Here is an 18335-nt window from a genome sequence, read left to right as displayed (position 1 = left end):
ATCGTTGCATCGTTTGTCTTCAAATATCCGAAATCTAAGAAGGACACATTTAAAAAAGTTATAATATGTAGAAAGTGTCACGTTCAGCGAGAGTCAGATGGACACTGACAAGCACCTCGCAGCTTTAAGTGAGTGCAAATAAAGCCTGATTGATTTTAGCACTAAAGCACTCCGAGTGTGCATGTGCATGTGCGTATTTTGAGCCGGCAGAGTGATGGGATTAATGTATGCTATAATTGGGGTGCTGCAGGGTCAATGTTGGATTCTTAATGAGCTTTTTTGGTTGGAGGGTGTGAGGGCGGACAAGGTGCCATTACATGAAAAAAAAAAAAAAAAAAGTGGTAGCGACGTTATTTACCACTTTTACTGTCATTTCATCATTATTATTTTGATTGTTGCTGTTAGTAGTATTATTATTGTTGTCATTATCATATAGTTGTTTGATGTTGAAAAGGAAATCCCACAGTGAGGAAACTGACAGCAATGCATGAACCCTTTAAATGAATTGATTTTAAAACGGGTCGATTTTTAGTCTATAACGTAACTGAGAACCAATGTCAAGGCAACAACTATTCATAATATTACTGATATCAACACCTTGATGCTTTTCACACATCTAAACTTACAAAAGAGGCAAAATTGCAGATAAATTGCATTAAAATAAAAGTAATAATGTTGAACTTTTTCTGAAGAGATGTATTATTATATTGTGGGTAATTTTTCATTATTTTTAACGACACGGGACATTAAAGTCTAGCCCCACGAGGCTCAAAAACAACCCTCAGGTGTTTGCTTGCATGAAAATATTTTGGGGACAAATGAGGTGTGTAGTCTGTGTGGATGTTACATACAGTCCACAATACAGCACAGTGGAGCTTCTAGCTTGTTCTGCCTCGACACGTCACGATCCCTGAGCCTCGCCCGTGCCAAAATGGAAATGATGGACAGGTAATCTATATGGAAATGGTACACAGGTCTAACAACACACTGTATCCTGTAGGTTTTACGAACAGACCTGCTCTTAATCTGTATGTGCGGGTGTGTGTGTACGTGTATTCTTGAGCTCTGACAGATCCATCAGCTTTAAGAGTTCATTCGCCCTGCAACACCCCAACTGTGCTTTCTGTACAAAGAAGCTTTTTTAAAAAAAGAAAATGGCCTATTTATTTAATCATCGGGAGCAGAGAATGGCCGCAACGTTAGGTCCACCTGCACTCTACCTTGACAAGAGCTGCGCCACACAAGGAAGGTCACAATCATAGAAACAAGGTGCACGTAAGAATCTGAAGGCCAACGTACAATTACGGGCAGAAATATTTATGTGATGTGTGTTTCCATGGGAACAGGTCATTCTGACAGAAAGGAGGGTTTACGAGGTGAGTCAGAAAAGTTCCAGAGCCAGCATCACGGACAATATATTTCCAACACAAACTACGATTTTTCCACTTCATTGTGGGCCGGATGATCAACCAGAACAAAAGAGACAATCTGCCGTGTTTCCTTCATTCAGTGCGCGAGGAGAAGCGACTATTGTGGCAGGAGAAATCGTGGTTGCTTCACCGCGACCTGAGCATCAGACAGTTCCTGGCCGAGAAGAACATCACCATGCTGAGGCAACCACAGTACCTACCCGAGGTACCCGATAGAGCGAGCCCACATAAAAAATTTGTGCTTTTTTGTTTTTTGCTTTAAAATGTCCAAAATCAGCCCCAAAGGTCAAAGTAGCTGGCTATTACCGAGGTGCAAAACAAAAGAGAAGAAAAAGTTGTGCTTTCTTGAGAGAGGTGCTGCTGCTGCTATAAGTAGGTCGCGCCATTTGATTGGCGGCTTGAACAAACTCTCGCATCATTAGACGTCTCGCAGCTCGGGCCAGGTCTTCGCATCAAAGCGCGTTTCCTCCCCAAAGCCCAACAAGCAACTGTCACAACAAATTAATGATGCTTGACGCAGATTCCTGTTCACCAGAGGATGATCTTTTTACCTCCTTCGCGGGTGTGGAAAATAATAGCGGTGGGATCCTTACCTAGCTAAATCTAGGTAAGAAATGTAACGTCCTCTGAAGGGTGCACTCACATTCACTTTGGAAATATGTCGTGTTTAAGGGAGGGAAAAAGGAAGGAAAGACCACCAAAGTCGGCTTTGATTTTGGATTGCGGCATTTTACGTTTGAATCAAATCTGTTCAAGCAGTGAAGGGACGGGAGGGAAAAACACAGTTTGCGCTGTTTGATAAAGGCTGGCTATAATGAGGCGGCATGAAATACAGCCTACCGCCCCTTTAACACAAACAAAGAAAGCGAGCGACAACAGCCTCTGTACTAGATGCCCAGGGGCTTGAAGAGCTTTCCAAGTTGTTTTTGATCAAATGCTGTCAACTATTGCACCTAAAATGTTACTTTTTCAGTTTTTTTCCATTTAATAAAGAGTAGGGATTCAATTCCCTAGCTAGAATATTAAACAGTAAACTGCACACCACTGTGCAAAAACTCACCATGTTTTGCAAGAGGATGCATCCTATTCATTTTTACAGATCAACATGAAACTGGCCGGACATCATTTAAGGACAAAGGGAAAAAAAAAAATCTCAAGGACCAATGCCCGTAACTAAATGGGAAGTCAGTCATTTTGGGCAAATTCCTACTAGAGAATTCAATTCTGAATGAGCCCCGATCAGAAGAAGGTATCCTATATCAGTGTTTGCCAACCTTTATTCAGCCACATATTTTACATCAGAAAAGCATTATGGCACAACACCAAACCAAAATGTCACACCTACAGAAATAATAATGATTTCGTCTCAATTTAAAATGTATTCACAACTTACCGTAAGTTTGTTGCGCACTAAGCTATTAGTCTGTTGTATTAAGGGCAACAGATGAAAAAAAACAAGTTAAATGAACCCTTTGCCATCTTGTGGAAGAGCATTGAATTGTTTGTCACACCAGATAGGCACGCTAATGTGCCAATGGGAATTGCTGCCCAAGACAGTTGGGCAGCGCTACATGGCAGAACTTTGACTACAAAATACAATGAAGGCTTAGCATGGCCAACAGAATCAATCATGACTTCCTGTGAGTATATAACTTTATGTCAAAATAAATGCTGTGATCTTGACCTACATCCACAGGTTTTTTGCAGAAACTGTTTTTGTGCTATACGTCATGCGCAATCCTAGCAGTCGAAAACTAACCTAACGAGGGTGAAAATGTTGCGGACCGGGACATACACAAAGCTCTACGGGCATCTCCTAAACTGCATGAGAAGCAGAGGCGACGGAGAATGGTATCTGGAGGCGTCCGAGCTTTGCAGCGACAGCACAAACATCCCTCCAGGGAAAACGCAAATATTTGCTTCACAAATGAAGAATTCATTTAAAAGTGCCGCGGCCAAAAACTCTCCAAAGCAATTACCACCCGTCGTCTAAGATAAAACTCCCTGGAGGCCAGAGAAGGAAAGAACACAGAGGAGGGGATGATAGTCTATTCTTAGAAACCTAAAAGGTCCCTTTGGACAGGTACTTTGTGAGAACACAAAGACGGATCCCCTTCTTTCGACAGGGATCCAAAGCCAGCTTCTCTTTCGCTGCTTTGTGGGATTATCGTCTCAATTTTGAGGATCGTCCCGAATCCTGGCGCAGGTGGTTTGATTCAAGTATAAACAAGTGAAGTTAATATGATTTCAGCCATGCGGCAGACAGCCTGACAGGTAAATACCAGCAGTATCTTTACAGAGAGAGAGAAACGGGCAGTACCAAGTGATCATCAACAATCAGGAAGTCATCATCAACGCAAGTTAAACACTCAAACAAAATAAACAAAAACTGGGAAAAATGTATAGTCCTGATCCGAGCAGTGACACCAAACTCCGCCCAAGGTGGTCAGTATGTCTTCTTTTTCGGAAACAAATGACGTTTGTTCGGTGTGAATTATATTGCTTGAAATGAGTTAAGTAGACTGAACTGGAGTGCCTCACGTGTGCAAAGTAAATAACTTTAAATTGGAAAGTACAGTTAAATCGATGCATTGCATTTTTAATAGTGGTGAGCAAGATCTGGTCTTAATGGTCCGCGCCGTCCATGTCGAGTGAAAATAAACGCTCCGGGGTCTTGATGTGAAAGCCTGCACACTGCATTACTCATGCAAAAAAATTAATTAATCAAATAAAAGTTCTCAAGTTCCATTAATATTATGTTGGTTTTTTTTTTTAAATCCCTATCCAACCCAACCTCGCCCTCCATGCAGCCGCTACGTCTCATTAGCTATGGCAGTCTGAAAATGTTATTTAAGATTATTGGCACGACCCGTTTCAGACTATTAGCAGGACAAATAAAATCTTTACACACCTCAGACTAATGGATAATATCATAAGACAATCTTACAAGACATAGGATAGTCGGGCGTTTGACGTCCTTGGTCGGGAACTAGGGGAAGGGGTAGAAAAATATATCACGGTCATTGTCTTCTAAACCTCAGCCTTCATCCAAGGAGAGACTCTTTTATCACACAACACACTTGACACTTTCCTCCACCCGTTCAAACATGCTTGGATCCGTTTTTTTCTCACATCCTTTCTACACTCACTCACCATTGCTCTGGACTATTTAAGTAAGAATTGAAAAGTCCTCCATCCTCAGGATGTCTTGTCCCTGTAGCTTCAGGTTGCCTCCACCAACCCTCCCATTCACACATTCATGTATTCAGGTTTTCCTTTGCCTCGTCGTCATTGCTCCACCTTTCTAACTTCCTCCACCTGCTCCCTGCAGCTCACAATGTCAGCTGCGAACATCCTGGTCCATGGGGATTGCCGTCTCACCTCATCTGTCAGTCTATCCATCACCTTTGCAAACAGGAGTGGGCGAGGAGCTGATCCCTGATGCAATCCCATCTCCGTCCGAAGCGCCTCTGTCACGGCCGTAGCACGCCTCACTCGGGTACTTCAGCTCTCATACATGTCCTGCCCCATTGCGATCTACTTCTCTGCCTCTCCAGGCATCCTGGTGCAGTGCAACAGTTCATCTCTGGTTACCATGTCATAGGCTTTCCCTACCGCAATCCTATGCTGCCTGGCAGATTCCATTATCTGCACAAACGGTAGTCTACCTGTGTGCTTCTACCTCAGCTCTTATAGGTCAGTCTACGTTCCTGCCTCTTCTGGAAGAAAAATGGTCACTACTTCCTTTTCAGTTTGGCAAAGGTCTGCCAGCAGCCATTCCTCTCGGTTCCTGTCTTGGATACAAACACCAACATGCCCATTAAAATGTCCCCCCAGTTATTTCTCTCGCACTGTACCTGGGATGCTCTTAACGACTTTGCCTAGCTCCTTCCAGAGTAATTCTCTCTCGTCTAGTCGACATCCTACCTGTGGGGCGCAGCAACTGATAACGTTCAACATAACGCACTCGATTTCAAACTTCAGCCTCATCACTCGATCTGACAATCTTTTTACCTCTAGGACATTCTTAAACTCTTGCTCTGTGATAACCCCTACTCAGTAATTCTTCTATCTACACTACGGTAAAATACATGAAACATAGCTGCAAAGCATCCAGTCTTACTTCCTTTCCTCCTGTTCATACCGTATCTCAACCTTTCCCCAGAATCATTGTCAACCAGCTCAGAAGATTTTCCTGTCATAGTCCAAACATTCAAAGTTCCTAAAATCATGTTTTAGGCTCTGTACTTTCCTCTTCTCTTTCAGTTTCTGGACATACGTTCCTTCTCTCCTTTGGTTTTTGACCCATAATAGCTGGATTTTCACTGGCGCTTTCACACGGTGGCGGTGTGCCATGAAATTTTCTAATAATAATAATGTGAGTAAAAACCGGCCTACAGTTTCCATTGACATGGTCGATAGAGTTAGCAGTGAGTAACAGTAGAACATTGATGTTTATTATATTGTAAATTAAACTACAACACCGCAATGTGGAACTATACGATAAAAAAAACGTAACCATCGAAACCATGAACAGTAGTTGCAGGTTGAGGCGTGCATGAGAAGAAAAAGAAAAGGATGACAAGAAAAGGTGAACCACGAAGCTCCGATCCATCACTCCCTCAATTAACATTTGATCAGGATGGATGGGAGACTGAATTGACATTTCATTAGTGGCCAGGACAGTGTAGCACCATGTCAGTCATGTTAATGGCCAGAGCAGGCTGGAGACTCTAATAAGGATGTCGCCATGCCTCTCCTTTTTATTTTATCACACAAGAGGGACAAACCATGACGATGCATTTTGACTATGTGTTTATTTGAAAACTTGCCGTTTGCCTACTTTTTTCCCCTCGCTGAAATCATCACACGTCTAGGATCCAAATAAATGTGCTATAATGATAATTCACTTACATTTTAATGCTGGCACAGCCCAATTAAATTGGAAAGCAGCAGACAATCAGGGACATTTTTTAATGGTGTTCAACCTTGGTGGCTAGGTATGGAACTCCAAACATGGGAAACAATTATGTCCCACATGATTTGTGGCTGCTGCTGCTGCTAGTATTTTTTTTTTCCCCACCACAAAATAGGAGTAACGTGCAGAAAAGGCAGCACAACGATGCCCCGTGATACATCAGGAGTTCACCGTTTTGCTGTGCTCTCCCGTTAGCGGCTGGTAGGTGGACGTGTGGAAAGGGGAGCACTCTATAAATCTATCATCTTCTGGACTCTCGACATGAGCGCCATCTTGCAAACAGTTGGTCATTTAACGCTTGGCCTGAAAGCTATTGAGTGTGAAAAGACCCCTAATTGGCAAATCAAGGAACAATATTACGAGTGGAGATGATGGGGCTCGGCTCAATCAATGCCTCGCTGAATGGCATCGCGATTCTCATTCTGCTGGAGAGTGAGAGACGCCTCTCGGGTGGGTCCGGTGGGGTGCCGGGGACCCAACGTGGGAGGGACTATGACCTTTAAACTACAGGGAAGGGATGTTACCTAAGGGCCTCTCCTGGCACCGTCGATCGATGCGGGTGCAAGGATGAGTCAAATCGATAGCAGGTTTAATGTAGTCCATAGCAAACATTGGCTTTTTAAAGGCAAACCGATGGGGCTTTTTCCACATCACTTCTCTCCGTTAAGTGCCAATCTTTCTGACTGCGGAGGCTCTCGAGCACCTCGGGTGCAGATGTCGACGCAACATGTGCGCGGGGTTGTAATCCGCACCATTCTGTTGACTATGACGCGGCCTTTGCCAAAAATTGAGATTTACAGGAATAAATTCCTACTTTCATATTTTTTTTAAGACTTTTTAATGATTTAAGACATTTTAACGCCATTAAGGCCTTGTTTTGAGATTCATGACTTCAATGCCTTTTAAAAGCTTTTAAGGATTCACAGGAACCCTGCTAATATTATTAAATCACAATAACACATCTTGCTTCCTGTAATCACCTTTAAAATGATACATGATTGACGATTGTGCACTCTCCTTGATTTGTAGCTTTTTCCCGTAAAAGTTTTTATCAAGAAAATGCCAACATTTGCCCAGACGGCTAAGGCTTAGTGAAGCTAAAATGTCACATTTACATTCTTTTGGAGGGGACCCACTCAAGTGAGATGTGTGCACACACCTTGAAGGAGATATGCTTCGACTGATAATATGAGTGATAACCTTCACTTGGATATCATGTTAAAATTATTCCCATTAGTCAAAATGATACTAAAAGCTGAGGAGTAATGTTTTTTTCCCCCCCCTATGGGAATTACCCTAAATAAATCTGACAGGAATGTACAACCTTACAAAAAGGCCTATTTACCTTGGGTTCAACTGTAACTTAAAAGTACACAACAGGCTACCATAAGCAATTTCTGAAGGACTTTGTTTTAACCTGGAACAAGCAAAGTTGCAGAAAATAGATAGTTCAGTTTAAAGGCTATACTGCCCTCTAGTGCTAAAGTAGGAAGTAGTATGTATCTAACAACATGTTCTTCTGTTTCCATGCATTGTGTGTTGTTTTTTTTAAAATTTTTTAAACCAGATTCACTACCTTTTCTGATTGTGAGGCCCTTGACGGGTCTACAGGACACGCCCCTCCTGGTACCTTCGCAGCCCTTCTCCAGGCTGCGTGATCGGGTATCGAAGGTGGGTGTGGGGGTCAGGGGTCTGGAACCCTCTTCCCTCCTCAGCCTGGTGGGAGAGGGAAAAGGAAGCCATTAACAACTTCCTGCGTGATGGACACATTCAAATGGCATACACACGCCCAAATCACACACACCGGCGGTCCAATGACCCAGAAAGAGGTCACCTTAACTGATTTTTTCTAAAGACTATTTTAACACTCCAAATGGGATCTTTACCATTAAGATGCAAAGAGGAGGACAAAACAAACACTTTCACATGTGATTTTGTTGCTTTTGATTTATGGTGGTTGATTTAAAGCACAGTTCAGTTGATGACCACGAGAGGGAAGTATAGCATTAGGATTACACACATGCAATACACAGTGTGGCCATAATCTCAATACGCAGACTCACGCACCACATATGCATTTGGGCACTTTCAAACTTGGAATGTACTGCATCCTAAAAGAGGGCCTTTTAGTTTAAACCCTCTAATTTATTCTACACACTCACACACCATGCTGGCACAATGTAACACATTTTGGAATCCCAAACTAGAAATGTACTGGGTTACTTGTGGGAAAGAAGAAAGACGAACACTGCCCATAAATTTGGGGATGACAAACTAGCAATGACTCTGTAGTTCTAGATATTGTGTGTAAACACTTTGAAGAGGAACTCAACCCAATATTCTGTTACATTGTAAAATGTGCATCTTTGTTATATGGTGCGTCTTACTTAAATCGACAAATTATTTATTCTCAAAAAAAGACATTTAAAATGCTCACCTACGATGGCTGCCATATTTTCGTCATTATATGTTCAAAGTTGTTCCTGCCCACCTTATTTATTCACTGACAAAGCCAGACAGAGTTAGTAAATATTTTGGGACGACAAGCTAAACATCGGATCCATTTATCTAGCCAGCTACCTGCGGACACATCGACTCGTAGAAGCCATTCTCGTCAGTCGCTGGCGTTAGCAGCTAGTGGCTCACAACTTGCTGCCTTGGCCATTCGCCCATGGCGCTTCGCCGGGAAGCGCGACCACTAAGTTGGCGCCAGCGAGCCAAGTGTGTCCGGTAGGCTCCCAACAGTCAATGGACATTTTTACATTTTTTTTTTTCTATCATGCTTATACAATTTATTTTGGAACACATTTAGTCGCGCTGTTATCGTACTTTTGTTTTCCTGTCATATTTGTCAAACTGAAGCCTTCCAAAACGGCCAACCATAAAGTATACATTTGACATAAGCTTACATTGTTCCTCTTAAGAAAAAAAAAAAAAAAAAAGAGGTGCACTCTGCACAGAGAGTGAATGTCATTTATATTATGTATACATAAGTAAAACAAAGGAGGAGGGTGGGGGGCACTGAAAGAGGCCTAAGGGGGTTGGGGGATGTTTAAGGAGCCTTTGATGATGCTGAAATGAAGGCGTAGGGTAACTTTAGCAACCAAATACATGGGAAAAAAAATGCTTTTACAAATACATATTTTGATTGAAAGTACTGTACTTAACAGAGTATGAATGTTTTTATTTCATTCTGAACAGAGGGACTGAAAAAGGCTTCACGGGGCTCAGTGATGGATATAATAGCGCGCTTATCTTTATAGGCCCGGTGTCCGTGCATGTGTGTGAGTGTGCACACGCATGCATTGTGTGTGTATATCAAGAAGTGGGGGAAAAAAGGTTTGGTCTGTCACAGATTAAAAAGGGGGGGGGGGGGGTGGTTTATGGTGCGGTGGGGGTGAGCGAAGGGTTCCCAAGGCAACCTGCTGCTGCTACTACTTGGTCCTTGCAAGGTGGCGCCCCCTCCTTGTCTCATCTGGAGCACCTGCACGCTGTTTGCTCAGGCCACGCTGATTATTTTCATGATCTCTCGGCACACGGCGGGTTCGGATGCGTCCGACATCCCCTCCGCGCGTCAGCCGTTTGTACAGCTGCAAGTGAGGTCCAAGAAAAAGTCGGACGTGCCAAAGAAATACAAAGAATCCGAAAAGCAACAATCAGAGGGCCCCGAAATCTACGTCTGGTGGCCTACGGGCTGTACATCCGTCACGCTGAGCCTAATTTGGTGAGGCTGGTCAACGCAAGGGGAGAACTCTGCGGGAAAGGTTGGAGTGAAGGACATGACCGGAATTACAGTGAACCCCCACCTAGTCACAGTTCAGTGAGTGAACAATTCTTTTAAAAAAAAAGAGTCTCCAAACTGTTTAACGACACTCCCAGTTGAAGTTTACTGTCAAATAAAAAACAAAGAGAATTACATGTGTGTAAAACAATAACACAATTCAAGTAGCTTAATGCTAACACACATTGCAAAACACCATAGACGGGCTAACTGACTCCTGAAAAAGTATGTTTAATATTATTGTTAGTTATTTTGCATTGTTTGACTAATAATTAACTTAAATATAGGAGGCGGGAAGGACTAAGTGAAAAAAAAAAAAATTAAAATCTATTGCTCCAAAAAGTTACATAAAACTACTACCCGAATCACCTGAATGCTTTATTTTATTCCTCAATATTGTGATTGCGATCATTTTCACCGTGTCTTCTCATGGTTTGTTTTGTATTATAACAAACGATAATACGTTATACAAATTGTCTTAAACCTAAATGCAAACTCGAAAGCTCAAAGCTCCGCCAACGTCGACTGCCAAGCGAAAAAAAATATCCAGCGACGAGACACCCCGAAGACGCCTCCCGAAGCCCTCCGCATTTCCTGTTCGTTCCGATAACGGAGGAACACGCCGCTCTCTCCTTCCTGATTCTCAGGCTGGCGAGGAAGGAACCGTCGTCTGGTCGCACGGTGCTTGCCACTTCCCCTCAGCTCTGCCCCACCCTCACTCCTTTACTCACTTCTTTCACTTTTAGGCTTCGGAGTGATTGCCTTTTGTTGCTGTTGTTTTCCCTCACCGCTCTCCCACGTGGACACACACACGCACACGCAAAGTGGGTTCACCTCTTTCAGGAGAACAACAAGGTTTTCTCACCAAAGGCAGGATGTTCTCCACAACGCAGGATATTCTGTGACAGTGAAAACACGGGTTTCTCTATTTACGGACGGGACGCCGTTTATGTCCTGAGATAAAATAAGGCGGAGGAAGTTGTACGGCGGAACCTCCGATGCCTCTGAGGGCGTAGAGGCTGGAAAAAGTCGCAGAAAAAGCTCATGGCCAATTCCTATGACCCTCATAGGGAGACGTCAAGCAGAACTGACTATTTTTGTTAGGATTTTGCTCGAGCTTTTTGTGACACTTATTCCAAGAGAAGGAACAGTCCCAAAACAAAGTGAAGAAAAATTCTAGGAATTTTTATTGTTAGTTTTTGTGCACATTTTTATGCTTTTCCATTCATTCTGTTTTTAAAAATTTTTATTTTATCATATTCATTTTTCATTTGTTTCTACTTTGCATTTTCTACTACTTTCTGTTTTTGCATTTGTTTGTTGTCTTCTAAGCTAATGTAACATCTTCCTCTATTTTTCTGTAACATTTCTGCCTTTATCAGATAGGTCTCAACTTTTGTGTGAATCGTGCTTGACGCCATATGTAGCACGACCGCGGGACCTAGCTGACGCGGCCTTTCTGACCAAATTGCCGTGTTTACGCCTCCCCGCAGACGCGTGTGTGCTCTAACATGATTGACGTGGGCCATTAGTGGCCCACTACAACTCACTACCGCCACCAGCCAAAGCGCTGCTGCATTATTAACCAGCCGCACTTGTTTACGCTCGCCCAGTATGATATGGACGTGCATGTTGTTTACTCTCTGACCACCCCCAACCCCGCCTCCCAATACACACCCCCTCTCATCCAATGGCGGGGAAAGAAATTGGCACTCTAGTTACGGGCAACAATGGTGGCATTTAAAAGGAGTCGTGGTTGCTCGGCAACGGCCGCCGAATGGACTGGTGTTGGATTACTGATCGTTTCATAATTAATTAGCGATTATGAATAATTGATTGAGAAGCGTTGGGTAATTTACAGTCGTGTGTAAATGGGACCCACTACGCTGCCCTGTCCCAAGTGTGTGTATATGTCTACTTTCGTACAAATTAGAGTGTTTTCAACTAAGGGACAATTTAAGAAAATGTTACATTATGAGTGTGAGGTCCCCATATTTGAGGTTGTGTTTTTGTGTGTGTGTGTGTTTTGAACAGATTGTTTAATTAGGCATATTTGATACCACGTGTCTTCAGGCAATACTACTACTCAGTCATCCAAGTACTAATCAATACCGATACTGAGTACCGATACCACAAGTACTTTTGATACACAAAATTTCAATGAAGACAATGACAATTGTGAACAAAGCGTAGTGCCAACTATTGATGAGGAGGATTTACTCAATGTCTGAATTTTCTTTTGTTTGAGTTAAGTATCGGTGGCTGGTATTGACAGCATTCATGAGTACCGGATACAATGAAATAAGGCCTGTATCGGCACAATACCGATACCTGGTATTAGTACTCAGCCATCCCTAGTTTAAACCCAGGGGCACTTTTATAAAACAGCAAATATCCTGTATTTTTGCACAAATTCCTTTTATTTGTGTATTTTTTTTTTCTAAAAATGTGGGTGTCCTTTTGTCCATTTTTTTTGTAATATTTTGACTTGTGCCACTCCCAAAAGCAAACGTCCTGCCTGATGACTCAATACACCATGTCTGGTAAACTAAAAAAAAAAAAAAAAATGGCGTTTCACAGACGCACCAAACAGAATAGTGTCAAATATTCCACTCTGGTTTCTTTCATTTTGCTTTTCCTTCTTTAACATGTGAAGTTATAAAAGGACTGTTGCTCTGGATGTTGGCATGGAAACATGAATGACTGGTGGTGAGGGGTGAGAAGAGAAGCGTGCGTCCGCGCATTTGGAAAGAGAGGCAAAAGAAGAGAGGAGGATGTAGGTGAGAGGTAGACGAGCGGCGTGTGGGAGTTTGAGTGGGCCGAAGAGCGAGCGGGGGAGGCGGGGGAGAGAGAGAGAGAGAGAGGATGGCAGGGAGGAAGAGGAGAATTTTCCAAGAGCACTCAATTTATAACGCGCGCAATCTAAGGCACATGAATAAAAGTATGCCCTTAAATCAAATACAATGGAATCAAATAGTAATAATAAAACACATGCGGAAACCTTGAATGTCCAAATATGGTCAATTTCATATTGGTCTGTCTGTATTTTATGCATTCATAACAAATTTAAAGTGTTGAAAATAGTTTGACAACAAATCTATAAACTCCGCTTTTTCCTCACCTCACGGGAGCTGTGCAGCTTTGTGTCATCCTCAAGATTTTGATTTATTTTTGTTGTTTTTTTTAGACAAGACCAAATTTAAATGCATTTGAGTAAGCATGTTTTTATCTATCTATCTATATTTTATCTATCTAGTTTCAGATAACTGTAATGTTTCAGTGCAGAAGGAGCTGGTCAGACACAAAGGTAAATGTGTGCAGATTCATTCCCACTTATTAAACTGCACAGTCAGCTCATCATTATTTTTATTTATTGCATAACTCATAGCTCTAAAACCTATGAATAAGTGTTTGGGGGAGATGACGTAGCAGTTGTTTCTTTTGTGAAATATGAAAGGTTTTTTGATATGTTGTAATCGATTTATGACATTTTTCTATTTTACTCTTATATGTGTGTATTTTTTTGTCTAATTAATATATGTTGCTCCAATATTTGTGTATTGCCTAATGGTTGCATAATATATTCAACCATTATGATAGTATTTAATTATGGCTCATATTTTTAGTTCAGTCTTAGCACCTATTGTGATATAATGCAATACAGGACATACCTGTAAAACGAGTTTAACATTAAAGGCACTGCATATATTGCAGGGGTCACCAACTCCGGTCCTCGAGGGCAGCTCATCAGCAAGCTCTTGAGAAGCCTGATAACGACCCTGATCATTTTAACAGGTGTATTGCAGCAGGGAGGGATGGAAAACCTGCAGGACAGGTGCCCTCGAGGACCGAAGTTGGTGACCCCTGGTCTATTGTGAAGCTTTTTCAAATGACCCAGAAATTCCGAATGCCGAAGGTGGTGGCGGGAGAAGAGGTCATGGAAAGAAACGGACACCGCGCAGTTTGAGCGGGAGACACATAAAAGGTGGCGAGGGAAGCGAACAAAAAGCGAGCGTTGTCCATCAACAGAAAACAGAGGAGGCGGTTGAAAGGCGAGGCAGATTAGCGCGGTGTCGTTTTCCTCCTTTAAGACGTGCCGTTGCGCCTTCGTCCGCCACTGCCACCCCAGATGGGCCCCAGCACACGCACGCACACACATACACTACACGCCCTCCCATCTATAAGCAGCACTATGGGCATCGAGTTTCGTCACTTATGTCAATGAAGTTTGTGTTTTTCCACTATTGATGCAGACCAAATATACACACTTCAACTCTTCACAGACGATAAAGAATATTAGCCTGTCAGTATTGCTTATATTATCTGTCCACATGTGTTGCTCTACTGTGTTCAAATATCCTTTGCTTGAAAGGTTGTAACAGTTCATCATCAATGCTCTTGCATCAATGCTAACCCTTAGCCCTGGCGTTTTCCATTAAGCTAGCAGACTTTAAAGCAAACCAATAAAGTTGTTTTGAATACACTACATGTAATACTCTTTGTTTTGTTGACTTTCTCAATAAATTTTAACTATGAGTGGCACTGAACAGCTTGAAGCCACTTTGGTGAAGAGTTTTTTACCATCTGCCAAACTTCTGCTTGTTGCACAGCTCCATACAACATTTTTGTTTTTTCTAACCTCTATACAAATACTTTGCCACTATTTCCAATAATTGTGCATTTTTGACTCATATTTGTGATTATTTTTTTTTAATAATATTTTGGGCATTGTTGAGGGGGGAAAGTGTTATTGAAAAAAAATTGAAAAAGTCAAAACAAACGCCCAAAAATGGACCAAAATAAACCTGTAGCCTGCACTAAAAGAACTAGCTAATGTGAGTATGAATTCACGAGGCAGGACACAATTAATTTCCCTGGCATAGATAATCAGTGAACTACATTTAAATTCGAACCAGTTTTTTATCCTGAAATTGGCAGATAGGTCCAGAGTCCACCCTGCCCCCAAAATGAAACATTTTCAGGGGTTTGAAGTTTCATATGGGGGTCCCCCGGTTGGCGAAAGAAAAGTGAATGGTTTCGCCCGTTTACTGACAAGCTTGACAAGACGTAAAACGGCGGACAGTTTAACGGCGGGCCTGCAGTTCGTTGCGTCTGTGTTTGTGTCTCGCGTCGACAACTATGGCACCTGGCTCGATGCTGGCTGATGACCTCGCCGGGGGTCTTCACACTTGTCCGAGGGTTAACGTTGTGACCGCGTGACAACCGGCAGGCAGGTTTACAGTCAAGAGTCAGGAAGGATGTACCTGAATAAACATGTATCGTGGCATGTCCTATGAAAAAAAAAAGAAAGAAGGAGATAGCCGTTCTCTTTTTACGGTGTACTAAATGTTTGGGATTGTTCGTTAGCATTGGTATTGGTGATTTAAGAGAGGGAACACAGAGGCTCATGTAAAGCGGGAGGGTGGGTTGCAGGTGCAGGGGGTTAGGACCCCGGGGAGCCATCAGGGACGTGCCCTGGGAAGAGACATCATGTCACGGCGATAAAAACAACATACACACCCTGTCAAGCGGCGGGAGGGATGGATAAATGGCGGGGCTGGGGGGGGCTGGGGCAGGGAGCAGGAGAACAGTGAGGGCCGCACTTGAATGAATACTGAGAGGTGGGTCAAAAAAGAAGGAAATGGCACAAAGCGAGACGAATACAAAAATAAATGGCTCCATGAACATCACAAACGTTTTAGAAAAGTACCTCACGTGCATCAATGGAGTTATAAACCAGTGGGTTGCAAAATGCACATGTCCTTGGGCATTTATGCACAGAATTAACATCCTGCTTATGCCCAAATATGCTCATTCATCTACTCTAACATTTCATATCTGCTATTTGTTGATTCTTTCAAATAAGTGTTTACTTTTTATCCAACACAAGTGAATGGAATCGATTACATTCTTCAGATAGTATTTTTGTTCAATCTAATACTTTCAATTTGAAAGATCAATAAAAAAAACAATAAATGGCTTCGCCCGTATATCATATATTTTATAAAAGTACGTCACACATGTAATGGAGATATTGCCCAGTGGGCTTGCAAAACTGCGGAACCGAGCACGTGTATGTGCATTTGTGCACGAAACAGAAATCAATAAGGACACCAGCTGCACTTTCATTGCCTCAAACCTCATCCGAAAGCCAACGTTGTAAACGTTGCACGTTATAATATAAAATGGCGTTTTCTTCTTCTGGCAGAGACAACAATTTTTTAATGTCCCGGGGAACATGAATAAGGACACTCAAAACATTGTGGAGCGACTCCGTGTCAATCTACTAGAGTCGGTTGCACTAGGTCAAAACGACAATTGGAAGATGCAATTTCACATGAGTTAAAAAGATGGGCGCCGAGTAGCCGTGGCATTCGCCAGCCAGAGGTTGAGCACCACTGTGTTTGTTTATGGGGTAAAACATGCCTAGAGCACGAGGAAGTGTTCCTCTCGCTTACCACTAGGAAAGTAGCATTATCATATCGGCAACAATATCGTATGTACTCAGTTTCGTAAAAATGCTCTGATGCTACGACACCGATACCATTTCACCAGCCTGACATACTGTATATCTTCCGGGTAGGAGCCAGGTCAGTTATGAGAGAATACTTCAAGGTAAAGACGGATGATAAAACCTTTAGCCAAATGCAAATAAAGCTCTGCAAAATGGATGATGAACTCTAATCGAGTTGCCGCCTCCGTCGCAAAGTGACTCAAGCCCCATTTTACTGTGGACGCCACAACTCCGGGGATGCCAGGGGCACTCGCCCTATTGCCCCCCCCCCCCCCCCTTACCCACACTTTGCACGCCACTGCTAACCCGTGCAGTTAAACTGCGAATGGCTCATGAAATCAATGTTTCCTTTGATCACGCTGCCATTTCTTGGACAACTGTAGCAATTCTACAGCTAATGCATAACAGTCTTCATCAAAAAGCCCCTCCCTTTTTCAAAACAGAGTCCAGATTAAAGGGAAATAAGCGATGGTGTGATAATGTATCACATCAGTTGTGCTGCCAAATTTTAGAACTAAACGCCTTGAGTTATTGGCTGCATTTAAGTGAAATGTGTGGCAAGATTGTTATAAAAACATGCAGGTGGATGTTAAAAAGTCAGGAATGAAAAGTTGTTAGTCTAAAAAGTTTCATATCCGGGCGGAATATGCAATGTTTAAGAAGTTTGTGTTATGTTTTAACAACATCCGATTGAAACAAAACATTTTCATCCCACGTGCAAGACATAACCGCATTATTGAGTACCTGTACTTGGTATTGGTGAGTACTTAAAGTACTTTACTTGTACTCTGTCTGAAAAAGGTGGAATAGGTGCATCCCTCTCACCATATAAGGATTTGCCATCGCAAATCTGCACTTCACCACGAACCACTTCAGGTTGCTTTCAAAATACGTATTGTATTTGCTAAACCATTTGTCGCCGTCATCCTTTTTTACCTCTGCTCAGCCATTCCCGAGCCCATGAAGGAAAACATGAACCACTGGACTCTGTGCCACATGTGTCCCCACCGAGCTCTGGGACAACGATCAAAGCTCCTTCCTTCTTCTTGTGGGATCAAACGAGGTTGGGATATTTACTGCTTTGTTTGGTGCCGCGGCAGAGGGTCCCCCTTCGTAAGATGAAGACAGGAAGGATGCCTCACTGGCGGTAATAAACAACAACTAATGGCCTCAAAAAGAGGCTGCGTCACGACATCCCGAGGACCAAGTCGCATCGCTGAAACATGTTATCTATGTCATTTGACACCTGAGGCTGCTTTATTGCCCGCTATAAAGCTCTATTAAGAGGTGATACAGCAAACAAGCAAATATTTCACAATAAAAGAGCATATGGCAACTGTTTATTGGATGGCTCAGTTTATAACTGTGATAAAAGGCCTACTAAAGTCTATTATGACAGGACTGAAACAGATGTTTTATGGGCCAAGTGGACAGATAGAGCACAGCAGTGGGTTTTCCACAGAGCAGTTAAAGCCCCCGATTGACAAATAAAGTAGTTTGTCTCTGATATTGTTTTAAATTCTGGTTCGTAATCTACAAATGAAATCACTCAACACGAAGAATTAATTAGATAATCCTATTTTGCGAGGGACATGTTTTGTGCTGCGGAGTCCCACAGGGATGCAACTGGAG

The 18335-nt window shown here is 42.5% G+C and overlaps 1 protein-coding gene across 1 annotated transcript in view; it reads right to left on the bottom strand.

Moving 5' to 3' along the window:
- The window catches only part of LOC147128181 (uncharacterized), a 192689-nt gene that overhangs the window by 117951 nt on the left and 56403 nt on the right, over nucleotides 1-18335 (bottom strand). The window contains exon 5 of the mRNA XM_086019310.1: nucleotides 7985-8124. Within this exon, the coding sequence (XP_085875436.1) occupies nucleotides 7985-8124 (140 nt within the window). The remainder of the gene's footprint in view (nucleotides 1-7984; nucleotides 8125-18335) is intronic.

Source organism: Filicampus tigris, chromosome 20, assembly GCF_054856515.1.
Source record: "Filicampus tigris isolate MCC_2025a chromosome 20, RoL_Ftig_1.0, whole genome shotgun sequence".
Lineage (NCBI taxonomy): Eukaryota > Metazoa > Chordata > Actinopteri > Syngnathiformes > Syngnathidae > Filicampus > Filicampus tigris.
Note: the sequence above shows the minus strand (reverse complement) of the source record. Positions and strands in the feature narration are given on the sequence as shown.